The 16,491-nt window shown below is 35.6% G+C and overlaps 1 protein-coding gene across 1 annotated transcript; it reads left to right on the top strand.

Moving 5' to 3' along the window:
* The first annotated feature begins 3,442 nt into the window (after window positions 1-3,442).
* On the top strand, window positions 3,443-14,941 carry LOC100375283 (dehydrogenase/reductase SDR family member 11-like). Its single transcript, XM_002737647.4, has 7 exons — window positions 3,443-3,629; window positions 11,958-12,167; window positions 12,277-12,371; window positions 12,959-13,079; window positions 13,500-13,583; window positions 14,427-14,492; window positions 14,782-14,941. Exons 1-7 carry the CDS (start codon window positions 3,498-3,500, stop codon window positions 14,821-14,823), a joined length of 750 nt encoding a protein of 249 aa, XP_002737693.1. The 5' UTR covers window positions 3,443-3,497; the 3' UTR covers window positions 14,824-14,941.
* Window positions 14,942-16,491: the final 1,550 nt, after the last annotated feature.

Genomic DNA, 16,491 nt, shown 5'->3' with positions numbered 1-16,491 from the left:
GCTTACGATCGGGGAAGTACGGTACTTTAACGCAATTGGGCTTCCACTCTCAGAATACTGTGGTTCAAACGCATAATGCTCTAACCCAAGTTCCACAAAGCACATTGTGCATATAAAAGTTGAGTTTATACTAGTAGTACACAATGCTTGGCAGCATGAACGGCTATGTACAATGGCGTATACGAATGCGATCAGACACTAAAACGTCATAGCTTTGAAAAGTACCTGGATGTTAGATATGTTCGTTCGTTATTTATTTATTCCCCTCCATGAACGGCCTCCATGGTGTTTAATTGCAAGCACTTCGAATGCCTATCCAAGCTACAGTTATAATTAAAACAAAATTAAACCACTGCAATATTATTTCAAATACAGTTTATAATATACACAACTATAAATTAAGACCGCATTTAGGCTCCCTTTAACAGTTGAACAGAACGATCATATAGTCAGCCGGGTGACGCCGAGGGTCACGCACTGTGTTGCAAAATGGCCGTGTGGTTGAAACTGGGTCATGGCGTGACGGGCGAGGAAGACATCATTAAACACTCTCAAAATCACAATAAAACTGGGGAAGTGGTTGCATATTACGGCGTAGCCAACATGGGAAATAAAAAAACGCCCAATACAAAACGACATGGGTTCGAATAACACTAGATACACACTCTCCATAACCGAAGCAATCAGAAACGAGCAATCGTTTTGGCTTTTCCGTTCAACCTCAGACTATTACTAGTCTGAGGTTCAACTCATCGGAACAATGGAGTAGTTAGAAAAATGAACACCACTTAACGACCAACGTCGTGACGTGGTACACAAGCCTGCCATCAAAATAAAACAAAATTAGCTTGAAAAGACAGTGGGTTCGAGTCTCACCTCACAAAACTCCACCATACAAAACTGAATGAATGAATAATAAAATAGCTTACGTCTTAAACTGGAAGACGCGCAATTTGTTCAACAGTTTCCAGATTGTGACAAGAGATAAACAAGACCCAAGTCAAGGTAAGTTTTGTTAAAATGGCGTTCCCTATATTACGAAAACAATTCAGGCAACAGACGAATATCTTCTGTGGTGTTGTGGAATTTATACTGTGTCTGCGGAATTGTTGATTGAGGGTTCGAAGCCAGCAGTTAACATTTTGTTAGAAAGTTTCACAATTAAATCAAATATCCAATGATACCAGTATATTTATTTCATTATTTTAACAACTTGCAATGGTGGGATTTGGTCAAACACGAGTTCTTACACCTAAATAAGTATAAAATATTTGTCGACATATTTATTCTCTCAATTTAACAACATTGTAGAGGTGGAAATTATTTTAACAACAGGTATTTACTCACAAATATAATGGTCAATATTTGTCCATACATTCATTCTGTCAGTTTAAGAACTTGTAATGGTGTAAAATTATTAAATGAGAGTTGTCTACACCAAAATAAGTCTCAAATATTAGTCCACACATTTATTCTCTCAATTTAACAATTTGTAATTTGTGGAAGTAAATTAAATGTGACTTTTCTACACCAAAATAAGTCTAAAATATTTGTCCGCACATTTATTCTCTCAATTTAACAACTTGTAATGGTGTAAAATAATTAAACGAAAGCTGTCTACACCAAAATAAGTCTAAAATATTTGTCCGCACACTTATTCTCTCAATTTAACAACTTGTAATGGTGTAAAATAATTAAACGAGAGCTGTTTACACCAAAATAAGTCTAAAATATTTGTCCGCACACTTATTCTCTCAATTTAACAACTTGTAATTGTGCGAATTAATCAAACGAGAGCTGTCTACACCAAAATAAGTCTAAAATATTTGTCCGCACACTTATTCTCTCAATTTAACAACTTGTAATGGTGTAAAATAATTAAACGAGAGCTGTCTACACCAAAATAAGTCTAAAATATTTGTCCATACATTTATTCTCTTAATTTAACAACTTGTAATGGTGTAAAATTATTAAATGAGAGTTGTCTACACCAAAATAAGTCTCAAATATTTGTCCACACATTTATTCTCTCAATTTAACAACTTGTAATGGTGTAAAATAATTAAACGAGAGCTGTCTACACCAAAATAAGTCTAAAATATTTGTCCGCACACTTATTCTCTCAATTTAACAACTTGTAATTGTGGGAATTAATCAAACGAGAGATGTCTACACCAAAATAAGTCTAAAATATTTGTCCATACATTTATTCTCTCAATTTAACAACTTGTAATGGTGTAAAATAATTAAACGAGAGCTGTCTACACAAAATAAGTCTAAAATATTTGTCCGCACACTTATTCTCTCAATTTAACAACTTGTAATTGTGGGAATTAATCAAACGAGAGATGTCTACACCAAAATAAGTCTAAAATATTTGTCCATACATTTATTCTCTCAATTTAACAACTTGTAATGGTGTAAAATAATTAAACGAGAGCTGTCTACACCAAAATTAATCTCAAATATTTGTCCACACATTTATTGTCACAATTTAACCACTTGTTAATAGTGGAAATTACTTAAACGCGTCTTGTTTAATCACTTGACATCAATGCAACTTACCCACAGACAGTGCACAACGGAGTATCGATATTGAGCAATTATAAACAGGAACGTGTCTTGGCATTAGGGTTAGGGTCAGGGTCAAGTCACGTATGGGCAACGGAATTATTAACAAGAACGTGTCTTGGCATTAGGGTTAGGGTTGGGGCAACGCAAATGGCAAACACCCAATTGGCAAGATGTACACTAACGGGTTATGGCATGCATATAGTTTACACAAGTAAAAACACAAAATTGGCAATTTTTTGGACAATTGTAACTCAATAATAGAAATATGTTGTATTTCTATATATATACACACACTATATAGTCCTATCAAATGCAAACACATCCAGTCAATCAGTTGTGGTCTTGTGGTTTAGTTGTCTACATAGTGATCAGGAGGACCTGGGTTCAATTCCCATGCCTGCCAGTGTTTTTTCGCAAACTACTAGAGTGGACAAGACAGTGCGCTGTGAACTCGAAGATTGCAAGTTCGAATTACGGACAGGACACTCCTACAAGACAAGATATGAAAGAAAAGAAAAACATAACAGCAATTAAGTATATCAAGAACTCAAGTCAGAAAAACAGAACACAAGAAACTACCTCACAGTCGAAGTCGTCGAAGTACGAACACAGTTGACAGCTGCAGATCACGTGCAACAACAGACACGAGGATCAATGCTGCTCTCCAAATGGGTCCCTTCTTTTGTATTGACCCCCCTAAGGATTGCTAATCCTCCTTTCTAACTCTTCCCCCCAAAATAATATATCGCCCCTTTTAAAATGTATTGATCCACAAATTAATGAATATTCATGAACACAGAAACTGCCACGTCATGAATAAATTAGCATAATTTTAAAAAATTGCACAAAGTGGAGTCCTGCCACAAGGTCTGTGTCAACTCCCACATGCTGTACGAGTTTCGGCATGCACTGTTGATTGCAACATGGAACGCTGGGCTGGTCGTGTAGCGCTAGTGACTGGTGCGTCGTCAGGTATCGGGGCAGAAACGGCTAAAGTACTTGCTGAGAATGGTATGTGTGTGATTGGTTGCGGTAGGAATGTTACAGCTGTACAGGTAAGATGTACTGTACAATATTACCACCATCTATAAACTCCATATTGAATATGGAAGGGTCAACATGGGTGTTGTAGGAAAATCAGCCTAGTTTTCCGCTATGTAAATGCCAGCTAAATTTATAAATAAAATTGGCGCGAACCTTGTCGAGCCTAACCATAACCAAGCCAAGTGTTGTATTTGCTTTTTACAGTGTATGATGTGGGTATTTGCGTATGAATGGGAATGTAAGGTTGCATGCGTCTTGTAGGTGGCTTTGTTATGTAAATTCACGTGAGTTGTGTGGTGGACAAGTTTCATGTTAATTTCTGAGTATGAATATCTGTTGATGAGGTTTAGAGAATAAAATAGCTTAGTTAACTGTATGCACTTTGTCATCACCATTCATTATGTGCTCCCGCGTGCTTAGCCAATCTTCGGATCTGTGACAATGGGTGTGTATGTGTATGTGTGTGTGTGTGTTACTGTGCTTCTGCAAACTAGGCCGAGGACTACTGCCTTATGAAGACAGAACATCAGTTCCAATGCAAATTTCCCACAATACAAAAATGTCTATGAACATTAACCAATTTTATATTAAATGCAGAGAGGGTGTAGCCATGGCGTTAAGCAGTATCTAACCTCTCTAAAAATAGCATGAACTCAATGTCCTTTTCGTAAACCGTCGTCGAAACGGAATCATGCACACTAAACGCCAGGGTTGACTTGTGAGTGTTGCACGGGCTGCCAAAAAAGAAAACTATAGTCATTAAAGTTGTTGTTGAACACGCTTCTTGTTACTTCATTTAGCCGCTTTCAGTCATATTTAAAGACAAATGGAATGCAAAAATATCAAGAATATAACAAATTGTGTTTTGTCTTCAAAATTCACGTTTAATCGGTAATTATGGAAATTATAATTGGTGTGCATATAGAATACATTTCATTATCGAATATTGTTTATGCACTTTGCAATGATAATATTGTAGTCGTCACGCTGATCGATCCGTAATCGGGTACCAGCCACTTTTTACAGAGGTATTCTCGAATATAATGGGGCGAAAATACAGTAAGGTGAGCTCAATAAATGATATTAATTTACAAACTTCAAGTTTATACATTTCAACTTGACCTGATAGATTTTTTTTTTTATTTCCACTAGTGACGTTTCCATGGTAAGGCTTCTTTACGTAAGTTATTCTTCAGACTATAACTTTAGCCGTGGTTCCGTGGCGATTTTAGTTCATAAAGGGATCTTGGCTTCATCGGTTGGCTTACATTTTGGCGTTAAATGCATTTGCGGTCAGACTTGCCTACCGACGACGCTGCCTTGTTTACCGACAATACCCTACCCGGTACCAAAACGCAGCAAAACCACGACTATAACTTATTCTAATCAACCTTGGAGCTCATTTTATCAGCTATAACGTTGATACTCAGATTAGAACAAGTTATGGCTGTGGGTCTGCTGTGTTATCGTACCGGATAAGGTACTGTAGGTATACAAGGCAGCGCCATCGGTGTATATACAGGCATTCGACGCCACAGCGTAAGCCGACAGATGAAGCTAAGAACCCCCTATGGATCCAAAAACGCCGTGGAATCACGGCCAAATAGGGTATAGTCTGAAGAAGAACTTACGTAAATAAGCCTTACCATGGAAACGTTACCGGTGGAAAAAAATCCGGAATCAGAGTTACAATTCCTAGTCACGTGATATGGGATCAGAGGGCGAGGTTACAGGTCAAAATGTGAACATGAAAATGGATTTTGAAAATGAAAATAGAATTTGAAAACGCAAATGGATTTTAAAAATGAAAATGGAATTTTGAAAATTAAAATGGATTTTGAAAATGAAATTTGAAAACGAAAATGGAATTTGAAAACGAAAATGGATATTGCAAATGAAAATGGAATTTGAAAACAAAAATGGATATTGAAAATGAAAATAGATTTAAACAATTGGTTTTTAAAATAAAAACAGAGCCCAGAAACGAAAGTGGGTTTTAAAAATAGATTCCAGGACCAAAAATGGTGTTTAAAAAAGGATCAACAAGTAAAAATGAGTTTTCAAAATGTAAATGAATTGTAAAAATGGTTTTATAAAATGCCATGTTGTGAGCCACCTCGGTTGCCGTAGTGAACGCGTCGAGTCATGGCGGGGACAAGTGCGTGAATGGCGCGTTTAATTGGATAACTAAAAATAATTGAGAGCCACTCACATACAGACAAATTCAGAATGGATTTAGCGTGACATCATATTAAAAAATTATTTGTTGGAAACACATTGACAGCCCAAGTCCGGATTCTTATTCCATAAATTATTACGCAGATCAAGTTGCAAGTAAGGGTAACGGAGGTTTTCATTCAACACGAATCACCGAACATTTCCTGTTTGTCCGACGGTCGTTTTCGTGTCACTATCAATATCACTGCTACCTTTTACAAAACACGGATGGTCTCTATAAAGCGATAATCAGGATCGCATAAAAAGTCAAATCATTTGAAACACTTGCCAGACTTCTCTCTCTTCTGAAATCCGCCTCAGTGATCATCCATTTTTTTAAAACGTGTTGTATCGCGCCAGGTTTGTTAAAACCTAGTTGTTTAGTCATGGACAAGGACAGTTTTCCGAAAAAAAGAATCCGAGGTGAAGTGAACGCTACATATGACGCTGTAAGTCCACCTCAACATTTTCTTGTTTTACACTATGACTATATTACTGCGACCGCCCACAACACAAAGTTTAACCATCGTAAATGTTTGTTGTGAAACCAACTTTTAAAACCTGTCACTGAAAAATAAAGTAAAATAGACAAAAAACGCCGATCAAAAAAAATGTATGTCGTTTAAAAGTATGTTGAATCATAGACCCTCTATGGTTGAATGACGCAGTGTTATAAAAGTACGGCTCAGGGGTATGGCTTCCTCTCATATTTTGACATTTGGTGGCGCACTTTCGGCGAGAGTCGGAAATCCGGAAACAGTCGACCGTTTCAGTATAGGTGGGCGTGGCTACAGCATGGGAAATATCACAAATTTACTTGGATACGAGTAATCATTTTCAGCAAATAAATCAATAACTGCCCGTTTCAGTGGGACACAGATCTAAAATGGGAAACGTGTGGATGGGCATTGCACAGGCACTTTAAAAATACCCCATAAAACGGGCAGTGTTGTATGTTATATGTATATGCAAATTATGCAGTAAGGATTTCTCTTGTCGTACATAAATGAATAGAGGGTGCTGCAAATGACAAAATAGTACACTGCTGCCGACTCTGGCACCATCAATTACATTTCCATGCATTCTGTAAGGAAGAAGATTATAGCTTCGGGTTACCGTCTTTCTTCAGAAAATCATAAGGCATTTGGTCCAATTTGTTGTTTCTTTAACGAACATTTCACCCGTGCACGTGCTTCTGATAGTATAATCCAATCTTTGAATGGATATGCGCATGACACAAGTTACTAGTTACTTGAACACGCAATATATAATAGTGTTTATAGTTGTTGTAATGTTTTGTATTTAAGACATTTCTAAATAATAGTGAAATTGTTATGCGTTATTATAGACTTATATAATGGCTTTTTAGATCCATACATGTATGTGGTAATCACAGTATAAAATGAATCGTGCGTTACCCCGAATAGTTTGGTAACTCGATCTCTGATGCGACACTGGAATGATTAATTCTATCTGTTAATGAACTTGTGACAGGTATATGCTGGTGGTACCTGAAGTGGTACTGATATGTTGCTAACTGATAGCATATTTGAATTTACTAACGTTGTTACATCATGAAACTATTTCCTGAATATATTAAGGTAATGACCATCTTATTATGCGATTAATTACGTCATCATCGATGGTCGTCCGATTAGGTCCATGACATATATACCAGCATGTTTACTTCCGGAAACTATTTCCTGACTATATTAAGGTAATGACCATCTTATTATGCGATTAATTACATCATCATCTGTGGTCGTCCAGTTAGGTCCATGACATATATACCAGAATGTTTACTTCCGGGTCTCGTTTCAAGTACCAAATAGTTTAATTTATTTCACGGTTACTAAAAAGAACGGTTAGGAAACGCTATTGTTAAAAGGTGTCAATCTGCCTAATCCCTCAAGGATGCCTGTCGCGCTCTATACGCCCTCTATTGTTTGAGATTTCAAGGGTCACCACTTTGTTTCTCTTTTTGTATCAATCACTTGAAATTTTCAGCCAGGGCTCAGGGGCATGGCTTCCTCTCATATTTTGACATTTGGTGGCGCACTTTCGGCGAGAGTCGGAAATCCGGAAACAGTCGACCGTTTCAGTATAGGTGGGCGTGGCTACAGCATGGAAAATATCACAAATTTACTTGGATACGAGTAATCATTTTCAGCAAATAAATCAATAACTGCCCGTTTCAGTGGGACACAGATCTAAAATGGGAAACGTGTGGGTAGGCATTGCACAGGCACTTTAAAAATACCCCATAAAACGGGCAGTGTTTTATGTTATATGTATATGCAAATTATGCAGTAAGGATTTCCCTTGTCGTACATAAATGAATAGAGGGTGCTGCAAATGACAAAATAGTACACTGCTGCCGACTCTGGCACCATCAATTACATTTCCATGCATTTTGTAAGGGAGAAGATTATAGCTTCGGGTTACCGTCTTTCTTCAGATAATCTATAAGGCATTTGGTCCAATTTGTTGTTTCTTTAACGAACATTTCACCCGTGCACGTGCTTCTGATAGTATAATCCAATCTTTGAATGGACGTGCGCATGACACAAGTTACTAGTTACTTGAACACGCAATATATAATAGTGTTTATAGTTGTTGTAATGTTTTGTATTTAAGACATTTCTAAATAATAGTGAAATTGTTATGCGTTATTATAGACTTATATAATGGCTTTTTAGATCCATACATGTATGTGGTAATCACAGTATAAAATGAATCGTGCGTTACCCCGAATAGTTTGGTAACTCGATCTCTGATGCGACACTGGAATGATTAATTCTATCTGTTAATAAACTTGTGACAGGTATATACTGGTGGTGCCTGAAGTGGTACTGATATGTTGCTAACTGATAGCATATTTGAATTTACTAACGTTGTTACATCATGAAACTATTTCCTGAATATATTAAGGTAATGACCATCTTATTATGCGATTAATTACGTCATCATCGGTGGTCGTCCGGTTAGGTCCATGACATGTATACCAGAATGTTTACTTCCGGAAACTATTTCCTGACTATATTAAGGTAATGACCATCTTATTATGCGATTAATTACGTCATCATCTGTGGTCGTCCAGTTAGGTCCATGACATATATACTTTACTTCCGGGTCCCGGTTCAAGTACCAAATACATGTAGTTTAATTTATTTCACGGTTACTAAAAAGAACGGTTAGGAAACGCTATTGTTAAAAGGTGTCAATCTGCCTAATCCCTCAAGGATGCGTGTCGCGCTCTATACGCCCTCTATTGTTTGAGATTTCAAGGGTCACCACTTTGTTTCTCTTTTTGTATCAATCACTTGAAATTTTCAGCCAGTTTTCGATAGAATATCCACGTTTAGTGCACAACCTCTACGAAGAACTATATTTACATTTCGGATGAATACTCTTTGTGACTGTGATAACATTCAGAATCGAGAATCGTCATTTATCGTTTTCACTGTTGTCATGAAAATAAGCTAGGCTCCCGGAAGAAAAAGTGACGAAAATTCTAACCCCTAAGTCATTATTTTGGAATACATTATATTATAAAAAATACTACCAAATGGCGGTTGTATGCGATTCGAGGGCTTATTAGAGTAAATTTTATCGTCACTGTATCAGCCATTATTTTTAAGGTCTTTTTTGTAGACGCGGGGTAAAAATCGATGAAAATGTATTCAACTTTTTCCGCCAGTCTCATAAAATGCCTGTTTAATTGTTCTTGTCTGTTCTTATTTCAGTTTTTTGGCAAATTTATTTATGTTACAATTTTCAGCGTGCCTTAAATGCGGTCTTAGTCAACGCTACAATTTTTGAACACATTGAACTCTCGGTATAACTTTCTAGCAGTCTCTTTGCCAAATCAATTTTTCGAGCCCTTTTTAACCGTTCTTAATTTTATTGGAACTGCCTGTTGTTGCATATTTGGTGTGCTTACATGCATTTTGAAGAGCATAAGCGGGTCATTTCAGTTATCTTATCGCATATTTTGTTTATTTCCTACAAAATGTATGTGGTATCATGGCTCCTCATTAAAAGTTTCGCATGGCTGACATAAAAACATTCGTATGGTTTCTTTGACATATTTTTTTCTGATCATGTGATCATGTGGTTTTTTATTAAAGTTTTCTGCCGATCTAGTTCCTTAGAAACGAAAATGTCATACAAGACAGGCAAATTTGTATTGAGTTAAAACGGAGCAAGAGGTTTTGTCAGGATTCACTGGAACAACTTACACATTAGTAACTTAAAGCATCGACACAGATAAACAACAAGAGAACTGGTGATGGTTGTAGAACCATAACTGCATCAGCTCAAAGACTGTTATGTAATATAAAGGAATGTAAATGGAAATTTATTGTAGTGTTACCTCTGTATAATTTACAATATATCTGAATTAACCTTCACTGTGAAGGACAATAAGAGAGTTGACTTAAATGACTGGTAGAAGCAAGGCTGGTAAAATTTTGCAAAATAGTAGTTAGAATTTTCAGATAACGCAATCGACACATTGTGGGATATCAAAATATGGACGATAAACAGCAAGTGATATTTCCAGAGATGTAGTTGGAATTGAAGCAAAGGAGTGGCATATTAATCCATGAAACATACTCACACATATCCGTACATACCATCCTGTCTTATTGTGTGTGGGACAAATATGTTATTACTGTAAATAATTATGAACAATAAAAACTGAAATTTAGAAAAACTATGAACAATTGATAAGGAAAATATGTGATTTGCTGTGCAGTTTCCAGAAAATTATTACAAGTCCTAGAAGTGCGTACGAGTCGTCAAAACGTACAGTTTGGTGACAGTTGGGAATGATACCAAGATTTAACAATTCCATGAGAACATCGCAATGTTCTTTGACCACATAAAACGGATGTGCATTGGTCGAATTTTGTATAGTTTCAGTAGGCATACAAGCACCTGTATATATTTTGACAATAAACCCCTCATTCACATTGTGCAAATACAAACAAGACATTAAACCTTCTTGATAGTAACAAGTAAGTGTTGTATATCCCCGGAAGGAAAAGTCCGGAGTCATGGCGAATACTTCTAGCGAGTCACCCCTCTAAAAACGTCATTACTGTGCCAATGACATTGAACTTTGCTCTTCCATAATGCAGCAGTTTCCATCTTCAAATAATCAAAATAACCTTGATACCCTGGCGAAGCTTGTCTATTGTTTCACAACGACTGTCCCAAGAGATTTTCGTCTTCTCAAAATTTGCTCTTCTATAAAGCAGCAGTTTCCCTCTTCTAATAATCAAAACTACCCTTGATACCCTGGAGAAGTATGTCCATTGTTTCACAACGACTGTCCCAAGATATTTTCGTCTTCTCAATTTCTCAAGATAAACATCCCAGGGTTGTTTTGTTTACTAGAAGGAAATGTCCTTTGACAGCATTTCTTGAATTAATTTCCATTGCACATTGACTTTTATCCCCGACCATTCACGCAAACTGCAAATCAAGACTTTTACCGCATCTATAGTTGTTGACAGCCGATGATGATGATGTATTGGATGTATTGTGACGTATTTTGACCCCCGGATTCTGACCTTACATTCTTGCCACATTTACTGCCTTTTCATACCCGTTCAATTTCCTTTCATTGTTTCATCCAGATTCCATGATATTTCATATTTAAAACCAACCTTTATTTCACAGTCACTCTGGTTTTCACTTTTCTAAAATTATCTTACTGACCAAAAGACATTTCACTCCAATCATGCATGTGATTAAAATTGTTAAACGAATAGTATTCAGATTAGGGACTGGAAGGGCTAGAAACCTCTTGTGTGGATTGGAATAGTGTGATTGGTTGTTATAAGAATGTTACAGCATAACAGATAAGGAATATACGACACTGTGTGCACCTGGTAGATCAATCAATTAAAGCACATGACAACATTTGGCAACAATTCCAGCATATCTCAACTAACTTGCGGTAAACCCACCTACATACATATATATACGATGTAAAAATACGTATGATATGTTCTTTTGTTGATAAATCCAATATCAGTTTTTTCCCATGCTTATATTTGTTATATTTGATCATGGATGAACCTCATCTGACATTGCCAATCTTTTCTTTCCAGGACCTATCTGATGATCTGAAATCACGTTCAGCAAATGGTGTTCTCCATCCTGTAAAATGTGACCTTCGAAAAGAAAAACAAATACTGGACATGTTTGAGGAGATAAAAAGCAAACATGGTGGTGTTGATGTTTGTGTTAATTGTGCTGGGCTAGGTAATATGGCGCAGCTGTTAACCGGTGAGACAGAGGAATGGAGGGAAGAACTTGATGTAAGTTTAACTAAACATTTCCCCCTCTACATGTGAGTGTATATTCAATGTAATGTTGGATTTCTTTTCTCACGTATATGCCTCTATATGCCTTGTATTTTCCGTCTAGGTAAACGTGATAGCATTGTGTATTTGTACCAGAGAAGCATTCAAACAAATGAGTGAACGAAATGTGGATGACGGATATATCATACATATAAACAGGTATTTTTTACAACAGATGACCGTTCTTTTATTTGATTATTTTTTTTTTCATTCATATTTTTAAATTATGCAGCTGACATTTATGATCGTTATTTAGGTTAGGAAATATTTATATTTACGTAGTATAATTGTATTTTAATAAATGTTACTTATCAGACATTCATAAATTATATAAACTAGTAGTTTTGAGAGATTTTGCTTTTTTGAGAAAGAAATACATATCACGTCAATTGCGCAGACACAAACAGTAAATAAAATTGTTATTATACGTGTCTGATTTCGTACATCTACAGTTTGCAGCGTTCTGTGATTGCCAGGCCTGCTGCACTGTTTCTGTGTTTCTTTGGTATACGCATAGCACAGTAAATCCGTTGAAGTATATGAAAAAAGAAAGAGATGTGTGGAACCATTTGTGCATGCAACCGAACCAATTGCACATGTTACGGCGTTCTTCACGATATCATCAGTCCAAGACACATTAGCTGTTTTCGTGGGGTTTACAGCATTGGCTTTTCATTCATGCCAACTACATTGTGTTTCTTTGTTTTTTGTTGACCTAAACATATGTGTTTTTTTAACTTTTTGAGTGCATCTGGACACCGGATTGCACAAGGAAGTAACAGTTATAGTTTCTATGCTGGCACGAAACACATAACTGAAGGATTACGTCAAGAATTGCGAGGTCGTAATTCACACATCAGGGTCACCGTAAGTTTTTGTTGGTTGCACATTTCAAACTGCCATGCTAAAGTTTCAGTGGTCGTTCATAGATGTAAAATATGTGTGTGTTCCTTCATGTGTTGGTATATACTGCCCTTCAGTTTTTTTGTTTTATTTGTTGGTATATACTTCAATTTAGTTTTGTTTTGGCTTATAACACCCTCTCAATGAACTGTAGTTGGGCAGATTGTTTATTAAACTAAGTACCAACACGACATTTAACAATATTCATGGAGCGTCGAGTGTAAATTCCAATTAAACAATGCCAACAAATGCCGCGAAATAGGTTTGATAGAAAACTTCTTTTCATATTTGTCAGTTAGTGGGATACAATACCAATGTTATTATTCCACGGCAAACGAATGTGTAATATGATTACATATATAATAATGAAATATTCCTCAATAGGCAATTTCTCCTGGATTAGTTGATTCCGGGTTTCATAACAAAATGGGCGAGGAAGAAGTAATTAAAAGGAAATCAATGTTTAAGGTAATTATAGCTTGGTGGAGTACGGTTTACGGGTTCCAATCCCGTATTGTTGGTAATAATGTATCTGCATTTAATACTATATTCAACCAAGTGGATATGCATCAGCCTGTCTGTAATTTAACTTGTATAACGGCAATGCAAGTTTTCTGAAAGTTTTGATACAAGAAAAGCAAATATTTTGTAGATTGAAAATAACAACAAAATCGAAACAATAGACCATTTCCCGATCACTGCGTGCTGAAATATCTGTATATTGGGAGTATTGATAGCAAACAACTTTTTTGTATGGTGAACAACAACTTTTTGACTTTAGAGAATATTTAGTATCTTATATGCTGAGTACATTTTCCATAAAGCACAATGGCAATACAATGATCAAAATAAATGGTTACCATTACAGTATTCATATATAATGTATTTTTTATTTATATATATATATATATATGATAGTCGAACCCAAACTTGTACATAAATTATAATTGTATACACATTATAAGGTTACCACTAAAGACAAGACAACAATCATAACAATTTAACTAAGCCGGACTTTCCGGACAATTGTGTTCAATTTATTTATGTTTTGCTCTCTGTTGGTCAGAAGAAACTATCGATACAAGGTAGAGCAGGGTTCATTCGCCTTCATGCAACCGAGATTCGAAGTAGGCACGCTGAAACTTAGTATATGATTCATGAAGAACATAATTGAACTGATCCTGGAAGATAGGTCGTTCATAACCATTTCATAAATTGTGGACAAAATCTACAGAATATAATATCTGATTAAAACCCAAGAAACTTTGCTTTATTGCAATCGATAATTTTGATGTTTGGTATTTTCAACAGTGGTTGGAATCTTCTGACATTGCTGACATGGTGAAATATGTACTACAGTCGCCTCCCCATGTACAGGTAAATTTTCTCAGATTAGTTGATTAATATTATTCGTAGTTTTCAAATGTTAATGAGTTTCATATGTGGTATATGTGTACCACAAGTATATTTATAAGGTATATTCACCTACTAATGTGAACTTGAACTTTCATGTTGGCAATTGATTGCCATAACAACGATATAACTCATCTATGTACGGTTTCCGTTAAAGAGTGGTTCTAAGTATGGTTCTTAATCATTTGTTGATAAGAATGCAAATAAGTGAATGTATTTATGTAACAATTTAGTAATGTTTTTTTTACCACAGGTTCATGATATAATAGTAAGACCGACAGAGCAGCTGGCTTAACAAAGATTATCAGTACAGCGACGTACATTGTTGTTACCAATTTTAAAGAATGTCGTGTATTTCTTTGTCAATAAAACATAAGACACTGACATTCGCCAAATAAAAGAAAGAAAAGCTATATGATTTATCATTTATCAATTTATTATTACTTTAGTATATCAATATATTTCTTTTGTTGACTGAGCTTATATATTGTGTATCTTCGCCAGCCAAAATTGATTTATTCGGGCGTCGTCTCACCTTTATACAGTGACAGAATCCCCAAAATAAACGTCTATTAAGTGTGGATAAAATCAAACACAAAGTACTTGCTTTGATGCGCTTCCATGGTAAATGAAACACCAGGACACGTGTTATAGCCATCGGTAATCGAACATGTAGTCATGTGTGTATGTGAGATGGAAAATATATTAGTGCCCAATCAATTCTATAAATTTAACTGAGGTCACATACAGCTTTTCCTGACACGACCAATCACGGGTTCGTAAGATAGTCGGTTTCAGCGAATCCATGCGAATAATGGTCATTACGTTACTATATTAACATGTTGTTTTACTCATGTTACTCCTGTATAATGACGTTTAATATATATATATATGATAACGTTAGTAATATATATCGTACACTTTACCAAAGTTGTACTTCAGTTTATAAAAATATTTATAACAAATTGTAAATGTAATAATGATTGGCTTCAAATCATTACTGACTCATTACTGAAATGAAGTGCTTGCTGATTGGATAGTAATAAGAAATCGCGATTGTGTCATTAAAAACATAAAATGAGAATCACTTAAAGTTATGTATTTACCTGTGCAATTTGGGTTAATGATAATATATGTTGAATACATCCGCTGAATACTTTTTTGGATTAGAATATATTAATATTTACATGTCCTATACATTATTGTTTAAGGTCACATTTTTTATATCTTGTTTGATCATTACTATGAATCCAAAAAACATGGTATAGATGTTTATGTACTGGAAAAATAATCACTAGCATTTGTTGTGGAGGTGACATGATATGAGCTGAAAGAAAATAAGTAAAACATCATCATGGCATATTATCTGAATTAAAAATTATATGTCTCAATTTAGAATGAAACTTAAGTGTGTTAATTCTTCATTATACGAAACTTAGTGGGGGTTCGTTTATTATACGCCCACCGCACAGCTGTGTGGTAAACACCAGTAGATGGCATCAACACTGGGGCCATGCCAATAGAATAATAGCTATGGAGAAAATGAATTGAGCATTAATAACAACAACAATACGACTTGGCATTCTATTAAGTGCTGTTAATCCATTCTGACTTGCAATCTTAACTATTTTAATGGGGTTAATACTTCAGTCGAAATAACCTTTGAAATAACAATGAGTTGGAACTATGAGCAATTTATGACAATTTAATAGATTGCGCAATTATGTTTTGTTTATAAGGTTTAGGATTGTTTGTGGGTAGATGGGTTCATCAGAACGACGTATGAGACAAGCGTAACCTCCGTTCGCTTCGTAACAAGGGGGTGTTATTCAAATAGACTGCCATCATACAGCTCAGTCACATAGTTTGAGTTTGTTTGAGTTTGATTTATTTCACCAGAAAATATATAATAAATAATATACACAATAATAATAATTATAATAACAGTAATTCTGGTGAGGAC

The sequence above is a fragment of the Saccoglossus kowalevskii genome, chromosome 22 (assembly GCF_978046115.1).
Source record: "Saccoglossus kowalevskii chromosome 22, keSacKowa6.1, whole genome shotgun sequence".
Taxonomy (NCBI): domain Eukaryota; kingdom Metazoa; phylum Hemichordata; class Enteropneusta; family Harrimaniidae; genus Saccoglossus; species Saccoglossus kowalevskii.
Note: the sequence above shows the minus strand (reverse complement) of the source record. Positions and strands in the feature narration are given on the sequence as shown.